At 34.1% G+C, this 23,216-nt stretch overlaps 1 protein-coding gene across 1 annotated transcript; it reads left to right on the forward strand.

Moving 5' to 3' along the window:
* Positions 1 to 20,253: 20,253 nt before the first annotated feature.
* LOC108344252 (receptor-like protein EIX2) lies at positions 20,254 to 21,993 on the forward strand. Its single transcript, XM_017582715.1, has one exon. It carries the CDS (start codon positions 20,254 to 20,256, stop codon positions 21,991 to 21,993), a length of 1,740 nt encoding a protein of 579 aa, XP_017438204.1.
* Positions 21,994 to 23,216: the final 1,223 nt, after the last annotated feature.

Below are 23,216 nucleotides of genomic sequence, written 5' to 3' on the forward strand. Positions count from 1 at the left end.
AAACACAATTATCTCGATGTCATTAATTCATTTTTCCTTAACTTCTTTCAAAATCATCCTTCTCATTTTCATAAACCTTACAAGTATACTATGCTTACTCACGAAGCCTTATGGTCAGACCGCTCTCTGCCTGCTTCCTTAAGCCTTGCCCGTATACTATGTTTTACTTTCCGAAGCCTAATGGTGATAACGGTTGAATTTACCATTATTTGTGATGTTATTTTGATACTAAAATAACTCTTTTTGACTTTGAAGCTTGCTTAAACTTTTGCTTTTAATTAGAGGTTAAGTCATGTACTTGGTTAAATGAACAACGTGTTGCAATGGTTTGGTATGAAGTGATAAACTGTTTGTGTGATGATGAGAAGTATGATTGTCTTGTGTTTGCCTTATTGTGGTGAAAGGGATGTTAAGATGTTGATTGCTTTAGATCTTAAGCATAGATAGTGGTTGCTCATATCATAGTTGTTAAGACAGATGCATGGTTTCATTTGTGGAGTTGAGGTTTTAAACAAGCTTGCAATTTGATCGAGTTTGCTTTCTAGCTTATTTAATCTTTCATCTATCTTCTTCCCATTAACTGCACCATTTTCAATTTCATGCACTCCCTTCAACAAAGTCACTGAATTTTATCTTATTCCATAATGTTGATTGTCTACTGCCTTTCGTTCTATTAGATCTATATCATCTTCTAGTGACTTGTCTAAGAAAGATCCTCCGCTTGCAGCATCTGCCCATGACCTATCAGTAGGACTTAAGCCTTCATAAAAACTTAGAATAAAATCTTCCATTTGGAGTTGAGGGCATGAAGCACATAATTTCTTGAATCTTTCCCAATATTCACTTAGATTATCTCTATCTCTCTGTCTTATGTCTTGGATTTCTCTACGAATGGCAGATAATCAGGATGCAGAAAAATACTTTTCAAGAAAGAGTCTTTCAATAGTTTCCCAATTTGTGATCCGGGCAGAGAGATAATATCACCAATCTTGAGTTGTTCCTTGAAGAGTAAAAGGAAAAGCTCTCATTTTAAGGCTCTCTATTGTGATCCTGGGAGATCTAAAGTTTTCACACAACATGTGAAATTGTCTCAAGTGCTTGTGTAGATTCTCCCTTGATAACCCATTGAACTTTGGTAAGGCATTTAATAGGTCAGGTCTCAATCCCACTCCTCATTAGGGTATTCAATGTTACTTCGGATAATTGTATTGTGGGAGGTAGCTAACTGCCTGATGGTTCTTTGTGCCATATTGTTTGGGTTAGGATCAGGTAAAGGATTGAATGGTATGTTTGTGACTAGAGATAATGAAGGTGGTATGGCTTCAGATGTAGGAAGTGTTCCTTTAGTAGAACACCCAAATTTCAAACTTCTTCGCAGCTTACGCAAATTCCTTTCAACTTCTGGATTAATTTGATAAAATTCTCCCAGGTTAGCTCAGGTCTTGCACTAGGCAGTTTGCTTGAAGTTAATTCTCTATTCTTGACTTCTCTTTTTTTTCTTTTCTTTCGTTCTTGCTTTTAGATAAAGATTTCAAATAAGAGATAAGAGAGACTTTGTTTGGGTTCACTCCCAGGAAAGAGATAAGAGAGACTTTGTTTGGGTTCACTCTTAGGAAGTGTTCTTGCTTTCACAATGGACAACTTAAGTACCAAGTCTTTCCTAGCTAGAGTATATTCAAACTAGCCTCAAGTATTTCTCAAAAGAAATTCTTGATTAAAACAAGAATAAAGATTTTTTCTGAAACAAGAATAACTAAAGGCTACAAAATAACTCAAACTAAATTAAATGTATATGCGTTAAATAAAAAAAAATAAAGAAAAAAAATAAAAAAATAAAAAAAATAAAAAAATAAAAATAAAAATAGGAATCGAAATATTCAAAATACTAACCGTATTCCCCAGCAACGGCGCCAAATTTGATAAGTTGTCGTTGAAGCTATCAAATTAATACTACTTTTCAAGGCAACTTCAGTATTGCCAAGTAGTATTCAAGAAAGTAGATAGGGTTAAAGTAACCCTGAGTCGTCTCCCAATGAATACGGAATTGCCTTTCAATATTTCAATCTTATGAATGCAATGCAATGCTCAAGAATAAAAGTAATGTTTGGAGAATGTTTAAAAAACAAATAAGAAACTTAAAAACAATTATGATTAAATAGGCTAATTCCACTGCTTTTCCAAGATAGATTCATCATCGGTTATTCACAGATAATTGTTCAATTGATTATTATTTAAGTTTCAAATTAATTAAAGTACATTCTTAATTAATTTGAGTGCAATCATGCATTTAACCAAAGTAAATTCTTAATCAAATGCAAAACCTTTCTAGATTATTCACAATGAATTCAACCAAAGTACATTCTCAATCAAATTCTATTGTGTTTAATCATGTCTATTCTTAAATCTCCTAACCAAATTAAAAGCTAATCAATCAAAGTAAATTCTCAATTGATTATAGTTGAAATTATTACCACCAATCAAAGTACATTCTCAATTGATACTAAAAACCATTTAATCATATGAAAGTTCCTAAATTAAATCAAAGTAGATTCTCAATTAAACCTAGAAACCCAGAACTGATATAATCAATATGCATGTAGATTCAAACACATTATGATGCAAAAATCTTTGCTTTTAATTTGATATAGAGATGAAAGACATAGAGAGAGAACAACTTAAATCAATAATTAAAATAAACAATTGCATTAACTCAAGCTAACCTCAGAATCCATAATGGAATTACAATACTAGAATAGCCCTAGATGCTTAGCTCTCCATGAATGAAGTTGAATACAAGATGAAAGAAAAGTGAGAGAAGTGGTGAATGAATGAAGTCCCTTTTCTGCCTCCCTTAGGTCTCTTTATATAGGACTTGAATGGGCTTGGACTTTGAATATTCAGTTGACAAAATCTTTTATCTTATATCTTCCAAATAACTAAAAGATTTAGATAATTATAACATTATTTGGAAGATATTTTCTGTTGATATTCCCAAAAATTCACAAATTAAATTAATTCAACAACTGAATTTTATCTTTTACCTTTTCTGACTTTCCAAAATTTCACAAATGCCCCAAAATTTCCTCTATCTGTACTTTAGCCCCTTCAGAATTCTCCAAAATTGCACCAAAACCCCTTAGTTGACCAAAATAAATCTGTTTGACCAGGTTTTCGCAGCCAATGGGGGCCCTCCACGTGTCAGCCTCCTTCGCCATCCAAAATTAGGGTTTCAGCAAATTGGGGAAAAGGGAAAACTTGTGCCGCATTGTTCCTACGCCGCGAAGGTTATTCCTGGTGACTCTGGACTCGCGGTTTTGATGGAGGCTGGTGGCTCTGCTTGAAGGTTGACGGTGGCCGTGGAAGAAGGTCGCGAGAAGCGTGGTAGCCTGAAAGAGAAAAGTCACGGGGATTTCGCGATTATGATGGTGGATGACAGTCCTTGCGGTGACGACTCAATGAGGTGATGGTGCGGTGGTGGCTGGTACGCGAGCTTTGTTCGGATTGGGTTTTCTCGGTTTTTCTGAGTGCAGGTGCGTGTTGATGGGAATGAACCGCGAGAGAAAAAGGAACAAGCTGCTCGTGGCGGTCATGGCGGTGTAGGACAATTTGGTGGTGGCAGCATGGAGGATGGTGTTAAGGTTGGTGGTGGAGCGACGTGATGTTGCAGTTTCACGGTGGCGGCACAACATGGTGGTGACAAGGGTTTCTAGCGGAAGTTGTGGATGATGCGGTGGTGGCTGCTACCGGTGGTGCTAGGGAGAAAATGGTAGAGCTAATTTTTGGCGAAACAGTAACGACGACACATGGTGGCGGCTAGAGTTCTACTGGATTAGGGTTTCTCTGTTAGAGAAGACAAGGCTGACGTGGCAAGAGGCATGAGGTGGCATGTTCTGGTTGGTTTGGTCTGTTAGTGGAGGATTTGGACATGTGGCAACATCTGATAAAATCTGGCTTAATTAGTGGCAGGACGGGTAGGAGTAGGAAACTTCGGGGTTGCAGGAGAAAAGGCTTAATGTTTGGGCTTGGCTTTGGCCTGTTTTAGAAATAGGAGTGTATGTAGGGATTTTAGGAGGTTCAAGGGTAAAGTCTGTCCGTTTGACCCATTTGTACATTATTTTCCAAACAAAATCTGATTTTGGGCCTTGAATTGCCATTTGGACCAATAAAAACTTATATTCTCAGCTGCACAAATAAACGTAAGAACTTTCAAGAATAATTTATGCAACTAAAAATCACTATTAAGTCCCTTTTTATTCCCAAACCCAACAATTCAAATCATCACAAATTTACTTAAAATCAACCATTTAAGCACAATTATCCCATCAAAAATTTGAATTTTAAAGCATAAATGTGGGCATAAATATGCACTCAGCAGCTGGGCCTGACTTTTATCAAATTGTGGAACTTTGAGTTAACTTGTGAGATGTTGTGCCCTATAGTTGTTTTGGATTGAATGTTATTGCTTTGGAATCACAATTGATTTTGCATGAGTTTCTCTATTTGAAAAATTTGCTTGCTTGATACAAATGATCAAGGCCATCTTTTCTTAGCCCTTGTAAGCCAATGCCAAAGTTTGAACTCAAAAGTTTTGAAAAAAAGTGTTTATCCTTTGAAACATTAGCCTAATGTGAAAAAAAAATACCCTTGAAATTCATGCCTTGAGTTGAGTTGAGAATGCATGTGTGGTATAGGACAATGGTTCAAGTTTGGGGTTGTTGGGTTGTTAAAAGTAAAAAATAGCATTGAGCAAAGTGAATAAAGAAAGAGAAAAGCGCAAGAAGAGAAAGGTAAGCTCAATGTAGAAAATTTGGGATTAAGTTGAGAAGTGGTTTCTCAAAAGTTTCTCAAAAGTAGAAAGAGAGATTAATGCTAAATTATGAAGTAATTGTTCATTCTCTTAACTCAAGGAACTTTGTTGTATCCAGAAAAGCCAATTTTATTCTTAGCCCAGCCACAATACAAGTCTAAAAAGTCCTTGTGATGATAACTTGCTTGTGAATGTGTTTGATGTGTTTAAATGAAAGACAAAGTTGAATTGTGTGTCATTGTGAAGGTAGAGTGAAACAGACACCTCACTATACACCTTTGATCTTGAGTGAAACACTTTATTTCTTTGGTGAGGAATGGTTCCATGCACTATAGGATAATATTTTTATTGGTTGTTGATCACTCATAAGGCTTTTGCATCTGTTGTGTTTTTTGTGTTATGTGAGCACCATAGTTGAAGCATGATTGGCTAAGACTTCAATATATCTTGATTGATCTTTCTATGATGGGCAGACATGAGTGATTTACTTGTCCTAGAAGAGAATGTTTTTGGTGTGCTAGACCATTGTAGCATGGCTATGTTGTTTGGGCCAAGTTACATTTTGCTTGAGGACAAGTAAAGTTTTAAGTTTGGGGTTGTGATAACGGTTGAATTTATCGTTATTTGTGAAGCTATATTTTGATATTAAAATAATCCCTTTTGACTTTGAAGCTTGCTTAAACTCTTGTTTTAGTTGAATTTGGTAAATAAGTGAAGATAAATTATACTTTATGAATTTGATCACTAATTCCCTCAATTTTTTAGGTTATTGGTATAATTGGAAGAGGAACAAAAGTATCAAGGAGTTGGAACCTAGGAGGGACAACATAAGCACTGGGAAAGAAGGCTGAAGAAGGACCGTAGGGCGCCTGGTTGCCCTTTTTAGGGGCCCTCGGCGTCAGAAGTCTCGTAAGGGCACCTGACTGCCCCCATTTGGGGCGCTGAGAGCCACTCTCCTCGCAAGCACGCCTGGGCGCCCCCTCCAGGGGCCCTGAGCATCAGCCAGCCACACCGCAGTACGCTTGGCTGCCCTCAGTCAGGACACTGAGGGCCAGTCTCTTCGCAGTCACGCCTGGGCGCCCTTATTTGGGGCGTTAAGCGCCAGCGACATTCGCCCATGATCCAATGTTGATCTACTTAAAGGCTTCTACACTTTAGGGTTCACAAATTTTGGTAGCTGAAGCAAGGAAACACTATTTTCGACCCTTCGGAGGGAGATTGGGCATGTAGGAGCTTTTCTTCTCACTTTCTAGGGTTTCCATTCATTCATTCTTCCATTGTAAGCCAAGGTTCTCCATGACAATGGAGAACTAAACTCATTTGTTGTTGGGGATAATGTAACCTCTAAACTTTCATGTATTTGAATATGATTTAAACATTTTATGCTTCTTTCATTGAATGTTAGTGATTTTCTCCTATTCTTAATGCTTGTTATGTCTTGGCCACTCATGACTTGATGTTTGATTTATTTGAGTATTGGGAAATATCTTATGAATCATGATCTGGAGGATTTCACCCAAAGGGAATATTGCCTAGGGATAGGGATAGGACATTTGGTTGTCTTAAGCTTTTTTTCTTAATGCGAAATTGATTGTTAGGGTTTTCAAGGGATTGTTGTTTAATAATCAAGACTGGGCTTTTGCCGAGACATCGGGTTCTAAGTAATTTAGATAGTGACATTAACATTCCAATGAAGAAGATGAATTCTAATATGCATGAAAGTGTAGTAGATGAAATCTAACTCTAACAACATCATCATCTCATATTATCAACTTCATCCGTTCATTCTTGGGTCAAGCCTCAATTGATCAATTTGCATTCATATTTACTTTTGTTTCATTTACATTTAAACACCAACAAAATAGTTTTTGAGTCTTAATTAATTAAGGTATTACACAATTGTTAAGTAAACACAAGTCTCTTGGGAAACGATACTTGGTCTTACCATTTTATATTACTTGATACGATTTGGAACACTTGCCAATGAGTTAATAAATGGTCAGACCGCTCTCTGCCTGCTTCTATAAGACTTATGAGTAATATTTTTATGTCAAAGCCTTATGGTCAGACCACTTTTTGCCTGCTTTCAAAAACCTCATGGGATTAATTATATGTTAAAATATATTGTTGTATTGAACTAACCTTAGTTTCTCATTTGAGATTCAGTAAAAAAATTATTTACTATCTGCAAGTTTGTTGAAAAAATGTATGATTTGAAAATGAAATAAGAGGAGATAGTAATTATAATTTATAGTATTGAATTTTCAATTGTCTGGTTCGAGAGTTTAAGAAGAGTAATCACTTTTTCATAGTTTATTATTGCATATAAAATTTAATATGCATGTCTTAAAATTCATGAATATTTTGCAACTTTGTTTTGTATTGATCTTGGGATGCATATTTGATTGTAATTTTTAATCACTTTCATTTAGTGTAACCTAAAGATCAATGCAAAATGTTAGCAAACTTTCGTGAGATTTTAGACATGTTATTCAAAATTTATATGTTTAATAAACTAAAGAAAGTGAATCTTCTTAAATGGGATAGGGTCAAACCTTGAATACAAAAGCGATCAAAGTGATAATTAAGATTACTAAAATTGTGTAAACAATTTCAGTATATATGGATCGAGATTAGATTAATTCACCATGCATCAGTACTGAGTACGAGAGAGATGTAGAAGAATTTATACAATTTGAGCAACATAATGAGGGTAAAAGTGATGATGAAGTGAAGTTTAGATGTTCTTGTGTCAACTATTTGAATGAGAGAAAGTTGAACGCGACTAAAATTAGGGAACATCTTATCTATGATGGTTTCCTTTGATGTTATACAACATGGACACGACATGACAAACTAATAGACTTTCCAATTGCCTCCTCTATCTTTAGCACTAAACATGTATTCAATTCCACCATGGAAGATCGACCGGAAGAAGACAAAATAAAGAACATGATCTACGATGTTGGCACATAAGCTTTTATCCAAGCGCATGTGTGTGAGACCATGTTCAGTGATGCAGAAACTTCTTTGCTTGTCGGTTCAACTAAGTTCACATGGTTGTCAGTGGTGTTAAGGCTTATGAATTTAAAGGTGACAAATGGATAGACTAACAAGAGTTTAATCGAATTGTTGTCGTTGTTGAATGAAATGCTACCAGATCGAAATACATTACCTGTTCATAATTATGATGTGAAGAAAATTCTTTGTCCGATGGGTATGGATTATAAAAGGAGTTTGAAGGTTTGGAAAAATATCTGAAATGTGGGTCATTACCATAGAAGCCAATAAACAACAATGAAGAAAGTGGTCTGATAGAAAAGAATGGTTTCGCTTTAAAAGTAGTTTTGTATCTTTTAATCATGACCAAACTTAAGCATTTGTTCATGAATTAAAATGACGCCAAAAACCTTAGATGGCATGCGGATGAAAGAATAATTAATGGACTTCTTCATCATCCAGTCGATTCAATGCATTAGAAAAATATTGATCTTGAATTCCCTTAATTCGATCAAGAATGTAGAAATCTTTGGCTTGGTTTAACTATTGATGGAATGAACCCATTTGGTAATTTAAGTATCAACCATAGTTATTGGCTCATTATATTGATAATTTAAAACTTATCTCCTAGATTGTTCATGAAGTGAAAGTACATGATGGTGTCTATGATGATATCTGGTCCAAGGTAGCTGAGAAATGACATAAATGTTTATCTCAGCCCACTAATTAAAGAATTAAAGTTGTTGTGGCCTGATGGGGGTTGAAATATTTGATGCCTTTGTAACTGAAACTTTTGTGATGCATGCAATGTTATTTTGCACTATTAATGACTTTCCAACTCACAGTAATTTTTCAAGGTACAACGTCATGGGTCATAAAGCATGTCCTATATTTGAAGAAAACACTACAACTAGTTGAAGATTTTTAGAATCTAATCATCAATATCGAAGGTTATAAAAACATTCAACGGACATCAAGAAAATGACGATGCCTGAATTCCATTGACTGACCTTCAAATTCATGAAAAAGTTAAAAAAGTACATCATGTATTTTGGAAAACATCAAAGAAGGCATCTGCAACAAGCCCTTAGAAGAAAAAAATCAATATTCTTTGATCTTTCGTATTGGTCAAGGTTAGAGATTTAACATTGCATAGATGTAACGAATGTAAAGAAGAATGTGTGTGATAACATGATTTATACACTTCTCAATATTCAGGGAAAGACAAAAGATGGAGCCAATGCTCGTTTGGATATGGTTGGCATGAAAATCCGAGAAAACATTGGCTGCAAAGGAGGTTGATAAACATTCTTATTTATCTCTCACACGTTACACAATGTCCAAACAAGAGAAGATAAGTTTTTGACTTTTTTTAAAGAGTGTCGATGTACCAAAAGGATACTCTTCAAATATTAAGTTTTTGGTGTCGATGTAAGACTTAAAGCTTGTTGGGATGAGGTCTCACGATAGACACATATCAGGTTTTTCATGTCAAAGATCCTGTGTTTGATCATTGGTACATTGCACATCAGGACAAAAAACAACTTGATGTTAACGATGATAATTTGATTAATCTTTATATTGCTAACAACCATCCATTTAAAACTACAATAAATTTTGATAACGACCCTCTAGTTGATGATGTACATGCAATTTTGGAAGATCACAATGAGGGAATATGCATATGACCAATCCATAACTTTATGTATGAATTTCAAATTTATATGTTTTGTTAAATAATATGTTATATATTATTTTATAAGTCTTTAATTAATCTATCGTATTTTTTTTAACAGATAAAGGGCATCATCAGGGGATGAAGTACCCACTTTTAGACCCACCAAATTGACACACCTCTTACTTAGAAGAGCTAATGGAGACTTGTCCTAGTTGACGTTGTCACCGACATCCGATCCAAATGCGGATTTCTTTAGATCCTACTTAGGAGTATTGACATGTCATAAAATATCTATCTTTAATCTATCATTTGATCATGTGTCCGAAGTTGGTCAGAACATGATATGACAAGATCTATTAGTAAGTTAGTTAATATTATTCCACTTATAGTTTGATTTTATTTATAACTTTTTATTGATGTGCATTTTCTTTATTGTAGATGATATTTAACCTTTCAAATGCGACGACGCTTAAAAATAAGTGTTTATCCTCCATTGTCGAAAAATTTCAGGGTTGTAAGACCAAATTGATGTCAAGATATATCTTTGGAGCAAAAAGTAATGGAACTCCATGTGCAAAATATAAGACTATTGATGAAGACACTTGGCTTCAGTTTTAAAGATTTGTACAATTGAGGAATGATACGTGATAAGACATTGGCAAGCGTACCAAATCATTCAAGTAATATAAATTGGTAAGACTAAGTATCGTTTACCGAGAGACTCGTGTAATACTAGTTAATTGCACTATTAACAACTCATATAGACACAAGAACAACATACACTACAAAAAAAAAGGGCTTTACCGAAGGCCAAAAGCCCTCGGAAAATGCCATAAGCCGTCGGAAAAGGGTATTTACAGACGGCTTACCGACGGCCAATGAGCCCTCGGTAAATCCCTTGTCGCTAACAATTACCGAGTGCTTCTGCCCTTCGGTAATTACCGAGGGCCAAAAGCCTTCGGTAATTACCGAGGGCCATAAGCCTTCGGTAATTACCGAGGGCCATAAGCCTTCGGAATCCTTCGGTAATTACTGAATTGCAGCTACCACATATTCCAATTGTCACGGCCTACACCTCTAATTGATATGTAATTCAGTTTTCTTTTGGTTTGGAAGAAGTTGTGTGGGTCCTCTACTTTTAGTGATTGAAGCAAATTTGCTAAGGACAAAACATGACACATATGCTAAAAGAAAGAAAAGGAAGCTGGGAGCCACCACACTTCTTGGTTTGGAACGTGTTTTCTATATTGGGGAGCTGCACAACAATTGAAGTTACATTCCACACTCATCCAAAAATCTGAAACAAGGAGGGGGACCACCACTTGTTACTTGTTGAAAAAAATTAATTGCTTTTGGAGGAGAATAATTGCTGAAAGTGGTCCACCTAAATGACCACTTGGAGATAGCACTTTCAGCATAATTCACGTGAAGCAGCAGCACCATCCAGCAGACTTCACGTCCAGCTTGGGAGGAGTCAAGGCTGCACCTTAGGAGAACACACTACAACTTGACTTCACAGAGAAATGGTCCAACATGTCCAGCAGTTTTGAAGCCCATGGCTGCACTATGAGCATGGAGAATCAAGGAAGGAGCAGCTTTGGTGAGCACATGAGAGTAGAGCTGGAAAAAAGGAAGCAAACGCTGCATGCACACGTGAAGGGTAGGACTTTGACGTCCACCATGTGAAAGAAGAAGAGGTGCTCCATGTAAGAGCAAGAAGCTGGAACAGCAGTAGAATGCTTTAAACTTCCTTTCTTTAGAGAAGAGAACGGTATCAACTTTGGAGGGGGGTGATTTTGGTGTGCATACATGGAAACTCCAGCCGCAAATATCTTCCAATTTCCTATTCCAGCACCTTGTTCAAGCAAACACCTGCAACATGCAATTTATGAGAATGGAGGATGAGAAGGATGTCTCGGCCTTGCTGAAAGTAGAAGGAATGAAGAAGGTAGTTCACAATGAAGAAAATGACAAGATTAGGTGGATGATGGAGGCCCCCACCTTATGTTTTCTTTCTTAAAACCAAGGAGCACAAGTTACTCAGCAAAAAGAAAAGGGCTGCTAGGAGACAAAATGAAAGCACAAAGCTAGCTGGAAAGAAGAAGGCTACACGATAGTTGTCCAATTTTTTTGGCTATAAGAGATGAAGAGTAGCAGCAAAGAAGAGGGAGCTCCAGTAGGCAGTAGTGAGAGTAGGAGACGGTTTGGAAGAGGCTCTGGCCTCTTTCCATATTTTTTAGTAGCTCTCGGTTCTCATTAGCATTTTAATTTGTCTCTCTTCCAGTAGTTCTCGGTCCTTATTCCTTCATTTCTACACCCTTTTTCATTGCTTTAAAGATATTTGGCTTCCTTACAGTTAGGAGGAGTTTAAACATCAGCGGAAGTTTTAATTGGTAGTAAGGCAGTTCTTATCTTTTAAGGAGGATGGTGTTGTAGTTCTGTGGGTGGACTGTATTTTGTTTCAGAACAGGGATTGTCCTCTAGAGAAGGGAATTTCTTCCCTTCGAACCTATCATTTACTCCATTTTCTTATCTCTCTTGAACCAAGACCTACCAACTAATCTGCATCTTTCTTTCTTGTTATTCCTATTCCCATTTCACTAAACCAATTCAATATAACTTGCTTTTCATTTGATTTCCACTTTCCAATAATATTAACGAAAACTTGTCCCAGTTTATTAATCCAAAAGCTAGTACAGAACATACCTCAATGTCGAAGCCCGATAGCCTCCCTTGACAACGACCGCCCTCACGTCACGGGAGCAACCTCCTCTCTGCGGCTTGGCACACACCCTACCGTTAACGGACCACCCTCCTCACGGCAATGCCAACGCACTGCTCGAACACCACCGAACCCGCACAATGCGACTAGACAAACGAGAAAGGGACAGCGAGAGGAAGAAAAAACTCAAGCAAAAGCCAGAGGGAGAGAATGGGAAGCACAAATTGGGGACGAGAACGAACAGGGGGGAATGGGGGAGCACAACCAAAGTCCACCTTTCACGAAATTGGGGACGACAGCAGAGAGGGAATATGGTCTTCTCTTACGAAATTAGGGCCGAGGTATTACAATACCCCCAATTACTTAATTTAAGGTGTCGAGCATCTTACCGAAGGCCACAACCCCTCGGTAATGCTCTTTTGACCTTCGGTAATTACACTTCACCATGCCCTTCGGTAATGCCGATTTTGACCGTCGAAAAAACTTATTTACCGACGGTCCCTTGGCCTTCGGTAATAATCCTTCGGTAATAACTCAAATTCTTGTAGTGATATCAATTGAAAAACAAGTGCAAAGAAGATAAAATTTCAACTATACAAGTTTGGGCTTTGATGTTTGAAGACACTTAAGAATGGAATAGACTAGAAATGATATGAAATGACATTGCTAAGGTTAGGTTTCACCGATTCACTCTTGTGCATACACAATTTCATCTCCTCTCGATCAAATTACTAAAGTCAATCCACAAAATTACTCTAGCCCTAATCTCTTAGGTGAAAGAGTCTAGCTTTCACCTATTAACTATCAATGCCTTGATTAATTAACAAGCGAAACCCGCATTAAGAACTAGGATCTAAGACAACAAGTGAATCATCTTCCATTGCTAGAATCAATGAACTACTAGGACTCTTGTTTCAGTTCTAGATTACACAAGATACATTCCCACACCCATGAATCAAAGATCAAGCCATGAACATCTCTATTACATGCAAGCTTTAAGATTGGAAACAAGAATACTAGCAATTGATAGAAAAGGCATATATATATATATATATATATATATATATATATATATATATATATATATATATATATATATATATATATATATATATATATATATATTCGAATCATTCAACAAATACACAAGAGTTCAAAGGTTACATTTATCCCCAACAAGATGGGTTTGGCTCTCCATTCCCATGGAGAGCCTTAGAGCTTACAAAATAACCATAGAAGAAGAAGAAGAATCCAAAGAGGAAGAAGGGAGTGTTCCCACAAACCCTAACAGCCCTCCAAGCTCTCCTCTAAGTGAAATCGCGCCTTTAATCCACCAAAGACCCAAATCCCTTCGCGTTTTAGGTTTAAATAAGCTCAAACTACCACCTCAGCAAAGGTGGCGCTCAATGTCTCTAACCCAAGGGCCCTCAGCCTGACTCTACTACACTACATTTTTTCCCTTTTTTCTGTAGATCTGCTTGCTTGTATGGCTGGTTCAGTTTTTTACATTGTTGGAGATTCTTTCAAGCACATTATTAGCTACAAAAAAAGGATTATAGATGAAATTAGATCAGAGTAGCCCAAAACAAATTTATTTAGAAAGTAAGACAAAAGAAGAGGATTAAGCAATTTATAAGCTAAAAAAGAGTTGATTTTGCTACTAAAATGATGTCTAGATAATGGTAAGAATTAACATTATCAATAGGTTAGTTTACTTCAAATCATTTATTTCCACCATTGACAATTTTATATGATAAGAACTAATTCATTTCCTCTTTGAGAGCAAACAAGGACAAAAACATAAGGTATGAGTGCTCAAAATAAAACTCGCATTATATCTCGTGGGGATATAGAAAGCTTGAAGAGAGAAATCATGAAGCAAAAGTCAAAAAGTAAGGCTCCACCTTCTAAGGGTGACTTTCCCAACCTCCTTCACCACCATCTCTTCATGAGAAATGGAAGCTAGCTATTTTGTGATCATTGGACTCCTACTCTTCTGACACTACACAAGAGATATTAGAAAGAATTGTAAGATATTGATTCCCTTATAATATTAATATTGTCATTATACATATTAGATTTTATTTTAAATAATAATGTTGTTTTCTTATGTTAAATGACTCTTTGGTTGAATAGAGCTCCCAATGACAATTAGCTCCAAAAGGTCATCAAGATATTCTTGCTACAACAATTGAACGACTTGAACACCCTGCAAAAGTGTGTGCTGTTGGAATTGATGTTGGCATTCAACATTATTTTCGGGACTCCACGCCTATCCCACACACAAGTAACTATGAAGAAATGCTGATGCATGATATCACTAAAATGGTCACAACACATATATATGTTGAAGTCACTATTGAAGTAATTGGTTATGCGTCAGTAACATAGAGAGAAAAAACAATAATAAAATATATACATTATATTTTTATAATAAAATGATATAATAGAATAAAAAGGATAAAATATAAATTATTATTATTAAAATGATAATAATAATAACTAATAAAATAAATATAATAATAATAATTATCTAATTTTATCAATTAAAACATTTTTTAAATCTATCACATCATTCATTAACTTTAATCAACTTTGATTTCAAATATTTTCATTTCTTATCATTTTTTCATTAACTCAAACAATCCCTTTTTTTTCCCTCAAATCCACTATCTGAAATTCATCTTAGAAAAACAAACACAGATCTTTAAAGTCTTTGGACTATAATTTCATTTCATTGTTTAATCTTTTTTACCCTTGGAATGGATTAAGAAAATACAACATTGCTTAAGGTCTTTTTGAACGAGTTTCATTTTCTTCTTTTCAAATATATATATTTCTTAGTTTTTCTATCCCATAAAATGGATTGATTAGGACAATTAATAGGTTAAGGTCTTTGGATCAATTTCGTTTTTTTTTCTCATGTATATATCGTGTTTAATTTTTCTAACCCATAAAATGGACTCGAATACGTTAAGTATGACTTTAATGTTTTACGCTACTTTTTCTTTGTGTGCTTAATTTTAATGGAATGGGCTAGTACAACCATAAGTTTTTTCATATAATTATATAAATACATATTATTTTACATCTATGAATTAGTCCATCATCTACTCTACGAAGCACTTATAATTTAATAAGTTAATTTATCACTCAAAAACTTATAAATGAATAATTTATTTCTCAAATGACTGACTTATCAATTAAAAACTAATTTATTACTTAATTTGTCTATAAACATAAATGTTTATAGCCAAATTTTTGGTCGACTTTAACTAAGATTTTTCATGTAATGACTTGATTGTTAAAATTGTAACACCCAAAAAAAATTTTTTTTTTTTAAACATCTCACACACAAATTATTTCATTAAAAATAAAAACCTCGTATAATATTACAATCATCCATTTAGGAGTAGTATAGTTCGTACTGTAAAATACATTATTTTTTTTACATCATTACAACACTCCTAAATTTATTTATTTATTTCTTTAAACTACTCTTCATTTTTCTGCTGCTTCCTCCTTCACTTGAATTGGTTCGGACGTCGTTCCGGCATCTGCTCCCATATAACATAAACATTATACGATCATCGCAAAAAATAAGATTTTCCGACACAAACAAACAAGTAAGGGTGAGCTACCATGCAACATTCAAAGAAAAGCATTACACTATTATTATACGTAATACATTCACCATAAATTCATGCAAGATGCAATTATCATACTAGACTCTATTATCCGGATATAATGTTGATGGAAGTCTCGGGTGGTCATGCACTTGTGGTGACATCAACAACATAGTTATGGCCAAATATAATATATCACATCACCCACAAGGTTAGTCCATTAACGTCTATGAACATAGACTAGGACCTCCTACTACTCTCACCATATAACACATCCTTCTCTAATTGAGACTGGACAATTATTAGAATTTTAGGATAACCACCAACAACAGGACCCTCAACATCAACATATACACTAATACCATACCAATATAGAATCTCTCCATGAGACTCATATCATGCTCATATTCCTCAACTCATATCATACTATTACAAAATCTCCCCATAATACTCATATCATGTTCAGATGCATAATTTCATATCAACATCATAAAATACATTCATCACAGAAATCATACAAGATAAACATATTACAAACAAATTAACAATAATAAAAATATTACTATAATTGGTCACCGAAGAAGAATCAAATGTTTGACAATCATTAAAATAATCTTAATAAAAATTCTTGGGGAAACAAGAAGTTGAATCTGGCAGAGCCGGTTAGACAACTTCTCATCATTTCAGGAAGATGCAATAAAAATTAAATAGAACAATAAAAGTTCTGGGGAAACAAGAAGTTGAATCTGGCAGAGTCGATTAGACAACTTCTAATCCTTCCAAAAATAAAAACGAGTAAGGAAAACAATATAAAGTATGGGGAAACAAGAAGTTGAATCTGGCAGAGCCGGTTAGACAACTTCTAATCCATCCAAAAATAAAAACGAATAAGGAAAACAATATAAAGTATGGGAAACAAGAAGTTGAATCTGGCAGAGCCGGTTAGACAACTTCTAATCCATCCAAAAATAAAAACGAATAAGGAAAACAATATAAAGTATGGGGAAACAAGAAGTTGAATCTGGCAGAGCCGGTTAGACAACTTCTAATCCATCCAAAAATACAAAAATAAACAATTAATAGTATACATATGGCATAACATAATCAACATCACATTTTACAATTATCACACTTGGATCTAAACACAGAAGCATGTTCTCATCCAAAATTCAAAATCATACAGAAACAAAATACTTCACATTCAAGATTTAAGGTCAAACAAAAGCAACATATGCAAGACTCAAAATAATACCAAACAAAATGTAACTCCCCTTACCTCTATTCCAGACTTAATTTCCTCCTCTAAAACAGTTCTCCGAAAACTTCCAGAATTCCCCCTTTGTAACTAAAAATTCCTCCAACTCTCTTCTCTCACAAATTTTTCTATAATTTTGGTGTAAGTTTCAGCCTTTCCTCCCTTGCTATTTATAGCCAAAAAAAGTTTACTATTCATTTTTACTATTCAATTTTTTTACTATTTATTTTTACTATTCATTGACTATTACAAAAATATTATTTTAATCACCATTTCCTAAATTCTTATCTTTGATGATTCAATTCTACGTGGAGTGTTTATCTCCTCCACAATTTAATTTAATTTTTTTTTTTACTATTCACTTTTTTTTTACTATTCACTTTTTTTTTTAAAACCTCTAAAATTACTCCAATCCTTTATCTTAAATTGTTAATTTTTCTTATCATAAATTTTATTATTAATTATATTTTCTACCTTTAAAATTATTACTACAAAAATAATTGATATTATTTATTACAATAGATAACATTTTTTTTTGGACTTTACAAAAATAATATACTATTAATAAAATTAGATAAATTTATGTAATAGATAAGTAATTAATTTTTTTAAGCCTATTTATAATTATTTTCAAAAATACATTTTCATTCTTCTTTTGATTTAAATGTATTCTCTATATCAAATAAAATAGGTCTTACATCTTCAATTCATCTTCTGTTATCTTTCACTTTATTATGGTATTCTTAATCATTAGACAATTTTTTTTTTTAATTTTAAAATTATAATTTAAATTAATATCTTAATTATCCTTCATTTTTTTAAACCCAAAAGACGGATTTGAACAATAACTAATAGATTACTTTATTGAAAATTCATAATTTTCAAGATACGTAAATTCATTCAATTTAAATTGATATTATTTTAAAATATTTCATTTCCATATATTATTTGAATAAGTCAATTCAAATTTATTGAATTTTAATTTCTTTTATCAAAATCATTTAAATGTCAAACAATTGTTGATAATTCAGAAATATTACTATTAATGACCTTTTTTAATCAGTTTTTGTTGATTTTATTTTTGTCAAAGTTGTCTACATTTTTTCAGATAATATTAGTGGTTCTTTTTTTCTTTATCGTAGTTAGTTGGTGTCCACCATAATTAATTACGCTGACATAGATTAATGTTAATTTTACAATAATGTAGTTTAATTTCGTTTTTGTGGACTTTTCAATTGATGTTAGTTGAAAAGTTTTCCATTTAACGTTGGTAAAAACAATCCTAATTATTGGTTTTCCTAATTATGTAATTATTGGTTTGGTTAATTTTCTTACAATAGAAAGAAATTAGAAGACAAAAAATATCTAACTCATAGAAAACTAATTGAATTATCTCTCCTCGATCGGGGAAAAGAAATCTAAATTAAATTGTTTAGGCATATGATAGATTTCTTAACATAAATGATGCACAGCAACGAATATAAATGATGGCATGGGGCTTTCTTAACATCACAGATGAAAAAGAAAAAGAACTGAATCATTCGCATTATACTAACAACTCTTGTTCACTCTTTTCTTTGTTTAGATTATCTCATATCAACAAAATGAGTGCTTATTTTCTCAAAACATTTTGTGTTTTTCTCCTGTTTTCTTTGCTTGCCTCTGGAACTAGTGTGGCATTGAAAAACTCAAGTGAAAGTGGTGAAGCAAAGTGCATAGAGAGAGAGGCAAGCACTCCTCAACTTTAAAGAAGGCCTCATAGATGACTTTGGTATACTCTCCACCTGGACCAACCATCACAATAATTCGGATTGCTGCAAATGGAAACGCATTCTCTGCAACCATCAATCTGGTGATGTACAACTGCTTGATCTTCATGGAAACTACTACTATACACCGTATTTGCGAGGTACAATCAATGTCACTTCATTGATTCACTTGCCGTATATTCAACATCTGGATCTCAGCAATAATTATTTTGTAATGAGTTACATCCCAGAGTTCACGGGCTCCTTCACCAACTTAAGATATCTTGATCTCTCCCATTCTTCTTTTGGAGGGAGGATTCCTCCTACACTTGGATATCTCTTACAACTACGCTATCTAGATCTTGGGGATAATATTCTCTGGGGAGAAATTCCCTTTCAGATAGGGAATCTCAAACACTTAGAGTATCTCGATATTGGAGGATTTTATCTTTCTGGAAAAATCCCATACCAAATTGGGAATCTCATAAAGTTACAATATCTTAGTCTTGGAAGTAACACTCTTCTATATAGAAGGAATATGGAAAACTATGCTTCAAATTGCCTTTCTGGAGCAATCCCTTTTCGAATGGGGAATCTTCCATTGCTGCATACTCTTCGACTAAGCGGCAATTTTGATATACAAGTTACGGATGCAAAATGGTTGTCTACTCTCCATTCCTTAACCATTCTTGAGTTGAGTTCACTGCATAATCTTAGTTCCTCTCACCAGTGGCTACAAAGTATAAGAGAGCTCATTCCAAATTTGAGCGAGTTGAGGCTAATTAATTGTGATCTTTTGGATAATGATGTTCAATCTTTATTTCATTCTCATTCTTCCAACAATTTCATTTCACTTAACATCCTAGAACTATCTTCTAATACCTTGACATCATCAACACTTCAATTTTTGTTTAACTTTAGCTTTCATCTTCAAGAGCTTGATCTTTCTCACAGCAATATAGCTTTGCCACCTTATCCATGTTCAAATTTTCCATCTCTAAAGGTTCTCGATCTCTCTTATAATAATTTATCATCATCAATGCTTCTAGGTAATCTTAATATCAGCTCCAAACTGCAGGAGCTTCATCTTGTAAAGTGCAGTATATGGATAGAAGCTTCACCGTTTCACCTAGTTCTACAACGAATTCTACGTCTTCTCTTCTCTATCTCAATCTATCTGCTAACTTGCTAAAATCATGTTCTATATTTCACTGGCTTTCTAACTTCACTGCCAATCTTCGTATCGTTTACCTTGATTATAATTTCTTGGAAGGTCCTATTCCAGATGAATTTGGTAAAGTGATGAACTCTCTTGAATATCTTAATCTTTCTGATAACAAACTATAAGGCAAGGTTCCGTCTTCATTTGGGAGCATGTGCAAATTACAGAGATTAGAACTCTCAAATAACAAGTTGAATGGCAAATTTCCGAGCTTCGTTCAAAATTCTTCATGGTGCAGCAGACACATATTCTTTGGAGGGAAATGTTACTGAAGCTCATCTTTCTAATTTTTCCAAACTACATCATTACTTATCCTTGTCACACAACTCATTATCTCTAAACTTTGTCTCTAGTTGGGTTCCTCCTTTTCAAATAAGTTATTTGGGACTTGCCTCTTGCAAGCTAGGTCCGAATTTTCCTAGTTGGCTCCAAACTCAAAATTCCTTAATGTGGCTAGATATATCTGATAATGGGCTGAATGATTTCATACCAAAATGGTTTTGGAAGAAGTTGCAAACTGTGTACGAGTTCAATATCTGTCACAATAATTTCATTGGTTCAATTCCTAATTTGCAATTGAAGCTCCCTTACAGGCCATCAATAAATTTAAATTCAAATAGATTTGAGGGAAAAATTCCATTATTTCTGCTACAAGCTTCCGAGTTGTTACTCTCTGGAAATAAATTTTCAGATTTATTTTCATTCTTATGTGGAAACGTTACAGCTGCAAGCATGGCCACTTTAGATTTATCAGATAATCAAATAAAGGAGCAATTTTCAGATTGTTGGAAATCTGTTAATCGATTATTGTTTCTTGATTTAAGCAACAATCAATTATCAGGAAAGATTCCTAACTCTATGGGCACCCTAGTTAAATTGGAAGCTTTGGTTTTACGAAACAATAGTTTAATGGGTGAATTGCCTTCCTCTTTGAAGAAGTCTAAGAATTTAATTATGTTGGATGTTAGTGAGAATATATTGTCTGGTCCAATACCATCCTGGGTTGGAGAAAGCATGCAGCAATTGATAATCTTAATCATGCGAGGGAATCACTTCTCTGGAAATCTTCCCCTTCATATATGTTATTTGAAGCATATTCAATTGTTGGATCTTTCCCAGAATAAGTTTTCAGAAGGGATTCCAACTTGCTTAAACAATTTTACTGCATTATCTGAAAAAAGCATCAACAAAACTGAAACTCAAAGTCGTGTGCATTGGTACAATACAACTTATTCTGAAATTTATAGTTTTTACAGTGGTACTTATTATGCCCTTCACGTAACATGGACGTGGAAAGGTGTGGAACGCATCTTCAAACATCCTGAACTGTTGCTTCAAAGCATTGATCTCTCATGTAACAAATTGACAGGTGAAATGCCAAAAGAAATTACTTACATGGTCGGGTTGGTTTCTTTGAATTTATCCAGAAACCATTTGAGTGGAGAAATTCCTTCCGGGATTGGGAATTTAAGTTCTCTAGACTTCCTTGACTTATCAAGAAATCATTTGTCTGGAAAAATTCCCTCTACTCTTTCCAATATTGATCGTCTTGCCATGTTAGACTTATCAAACAACCATCTCAGTGGAAGAATTCCATGGGGAAGACAGTTGCAAACCTTTGATGTCTCTAGTTTTGAAGGAAATGTTGATCTTTGTGGGAAACCGCTTGAAGAAAGTTGTCCTGGAGATGAGACAGTGACAAAGTCTAAAGGAGCAGAAGTCGACGATGAAGAGGATAAATCAGTTTTGTATGGAGCATTATACATGAGCTTGGGGATAGGATTCTTCACAGGCTTTTGGGGCCTATTAGGTTTATTACTACTTTGGCAACCTTGGAGAATGGCTTATCTGAGGTTCTTGAACATACTTATAGACTATCTACTTTTAATGGTTGCATTGAACAGAGTAAAGTGCCAAAGCTGGCTGAAAGACTAGCAGGTATATAATTATAATAAGGTCTTTCTTTGAATTTCGTAATTTTCATTTCTCTGCTTCAGTTACGAAAATCAATAACTACTTTTAATATTGAAAGGGAGAATGCCTCTCTAAAAACGAATGTAGATATTGGCTTGGGATGAATGTAATTGTTAGAACTTAATTATTTAATTTCTTATCCCAGCTTCAAAAGTAGCTCCAAAACTACTTCCATGAATTGTATGTGTCTATGTTATCTATTGTGGTTTTCATCAATTTTATCGAACATTGATTATATCCTATTCTCCTAATCTTGACTTGGAAATTGGCTCCTTTTGCAAGAAATTATTTTTGTTTTTGTTGCTGTAAAGAAATTCTATATAGTATGCTCTGTTTTGAAATTTGTGGGTTTTTAACTGAATTCTCCTATTCATTAGCAATGTCTCTCATGAAAGCTAAAAAATTAAAGTTTAGAGCGATTTTTGTTTCGACACTTCGTTCTGAGATGAAAGCTTGATGGATTATTGGGACTGTAACATTTGAAGGTTTGAAGTTGGTAGTGACAAGTTCTATTTGAAAGTAATGCTTTGAAAAATGACTGTTTGATGAAGTTTAATTACATATTTTTCTTATAGGAGGGCTTTTAATGTGCTAAGCAGCTTAGCTCACTGGAATTTGCTTATCTTTAATCTCTCTCATGGACACATCAGCTTAGCTACATTTCTGCAATGATAAATCATATATATAAGAAGACGGTGCCTTTACAGTCCGCGTAAATTAAAAATAAAACTAATTTTTAATATATAACTAAAGGACAAATCTCATCTTAAAAATCAAGTTTTATGGAATTGAGTTAAATTTAAATTTACTTTTTAACAAATAAATTAAGATCTTAAGATATTTTTTGAAATAGTTTTATTGTTTCAAATTATGTGATTATTTGTGTGGTTAATTTTCTTAGCAATGGCTTAGAATATTAGAAGATAATAACTATCTAGTCGATACAACCTAATTAATGCAAATTTCACAAATATATGTTTTGAATTTATTAAAAAATTGTCTCAATAATAAATAAATTATAAATAAATTCTTACATGTTTATTCTATTACTAACAGGGTGACCTATATATCTATAAAAACTTCGATTAAATAGAGTAGATTGCAAAGGAAAATATTGATGGACACAGTGATTTTGTCTACTACACACTCATTTTTTTCTTTCTATCGGTCTCTTCTTATCACAT

This window comes from Vigna angularis, chromosome 8, assembly GCF_016808095.1.
Source record: "Vigna angularis cultivar LongXiaoDou No.4 chromosome 8, ASM1680809v1, whole genome shotgun sequence".
Lineage (NCBI taxonomy): Eukaryota > Viridiplantae > Streptophyta > Magnoliopsida > Fabales > Fabaceae > Vigna > Vigna angularis.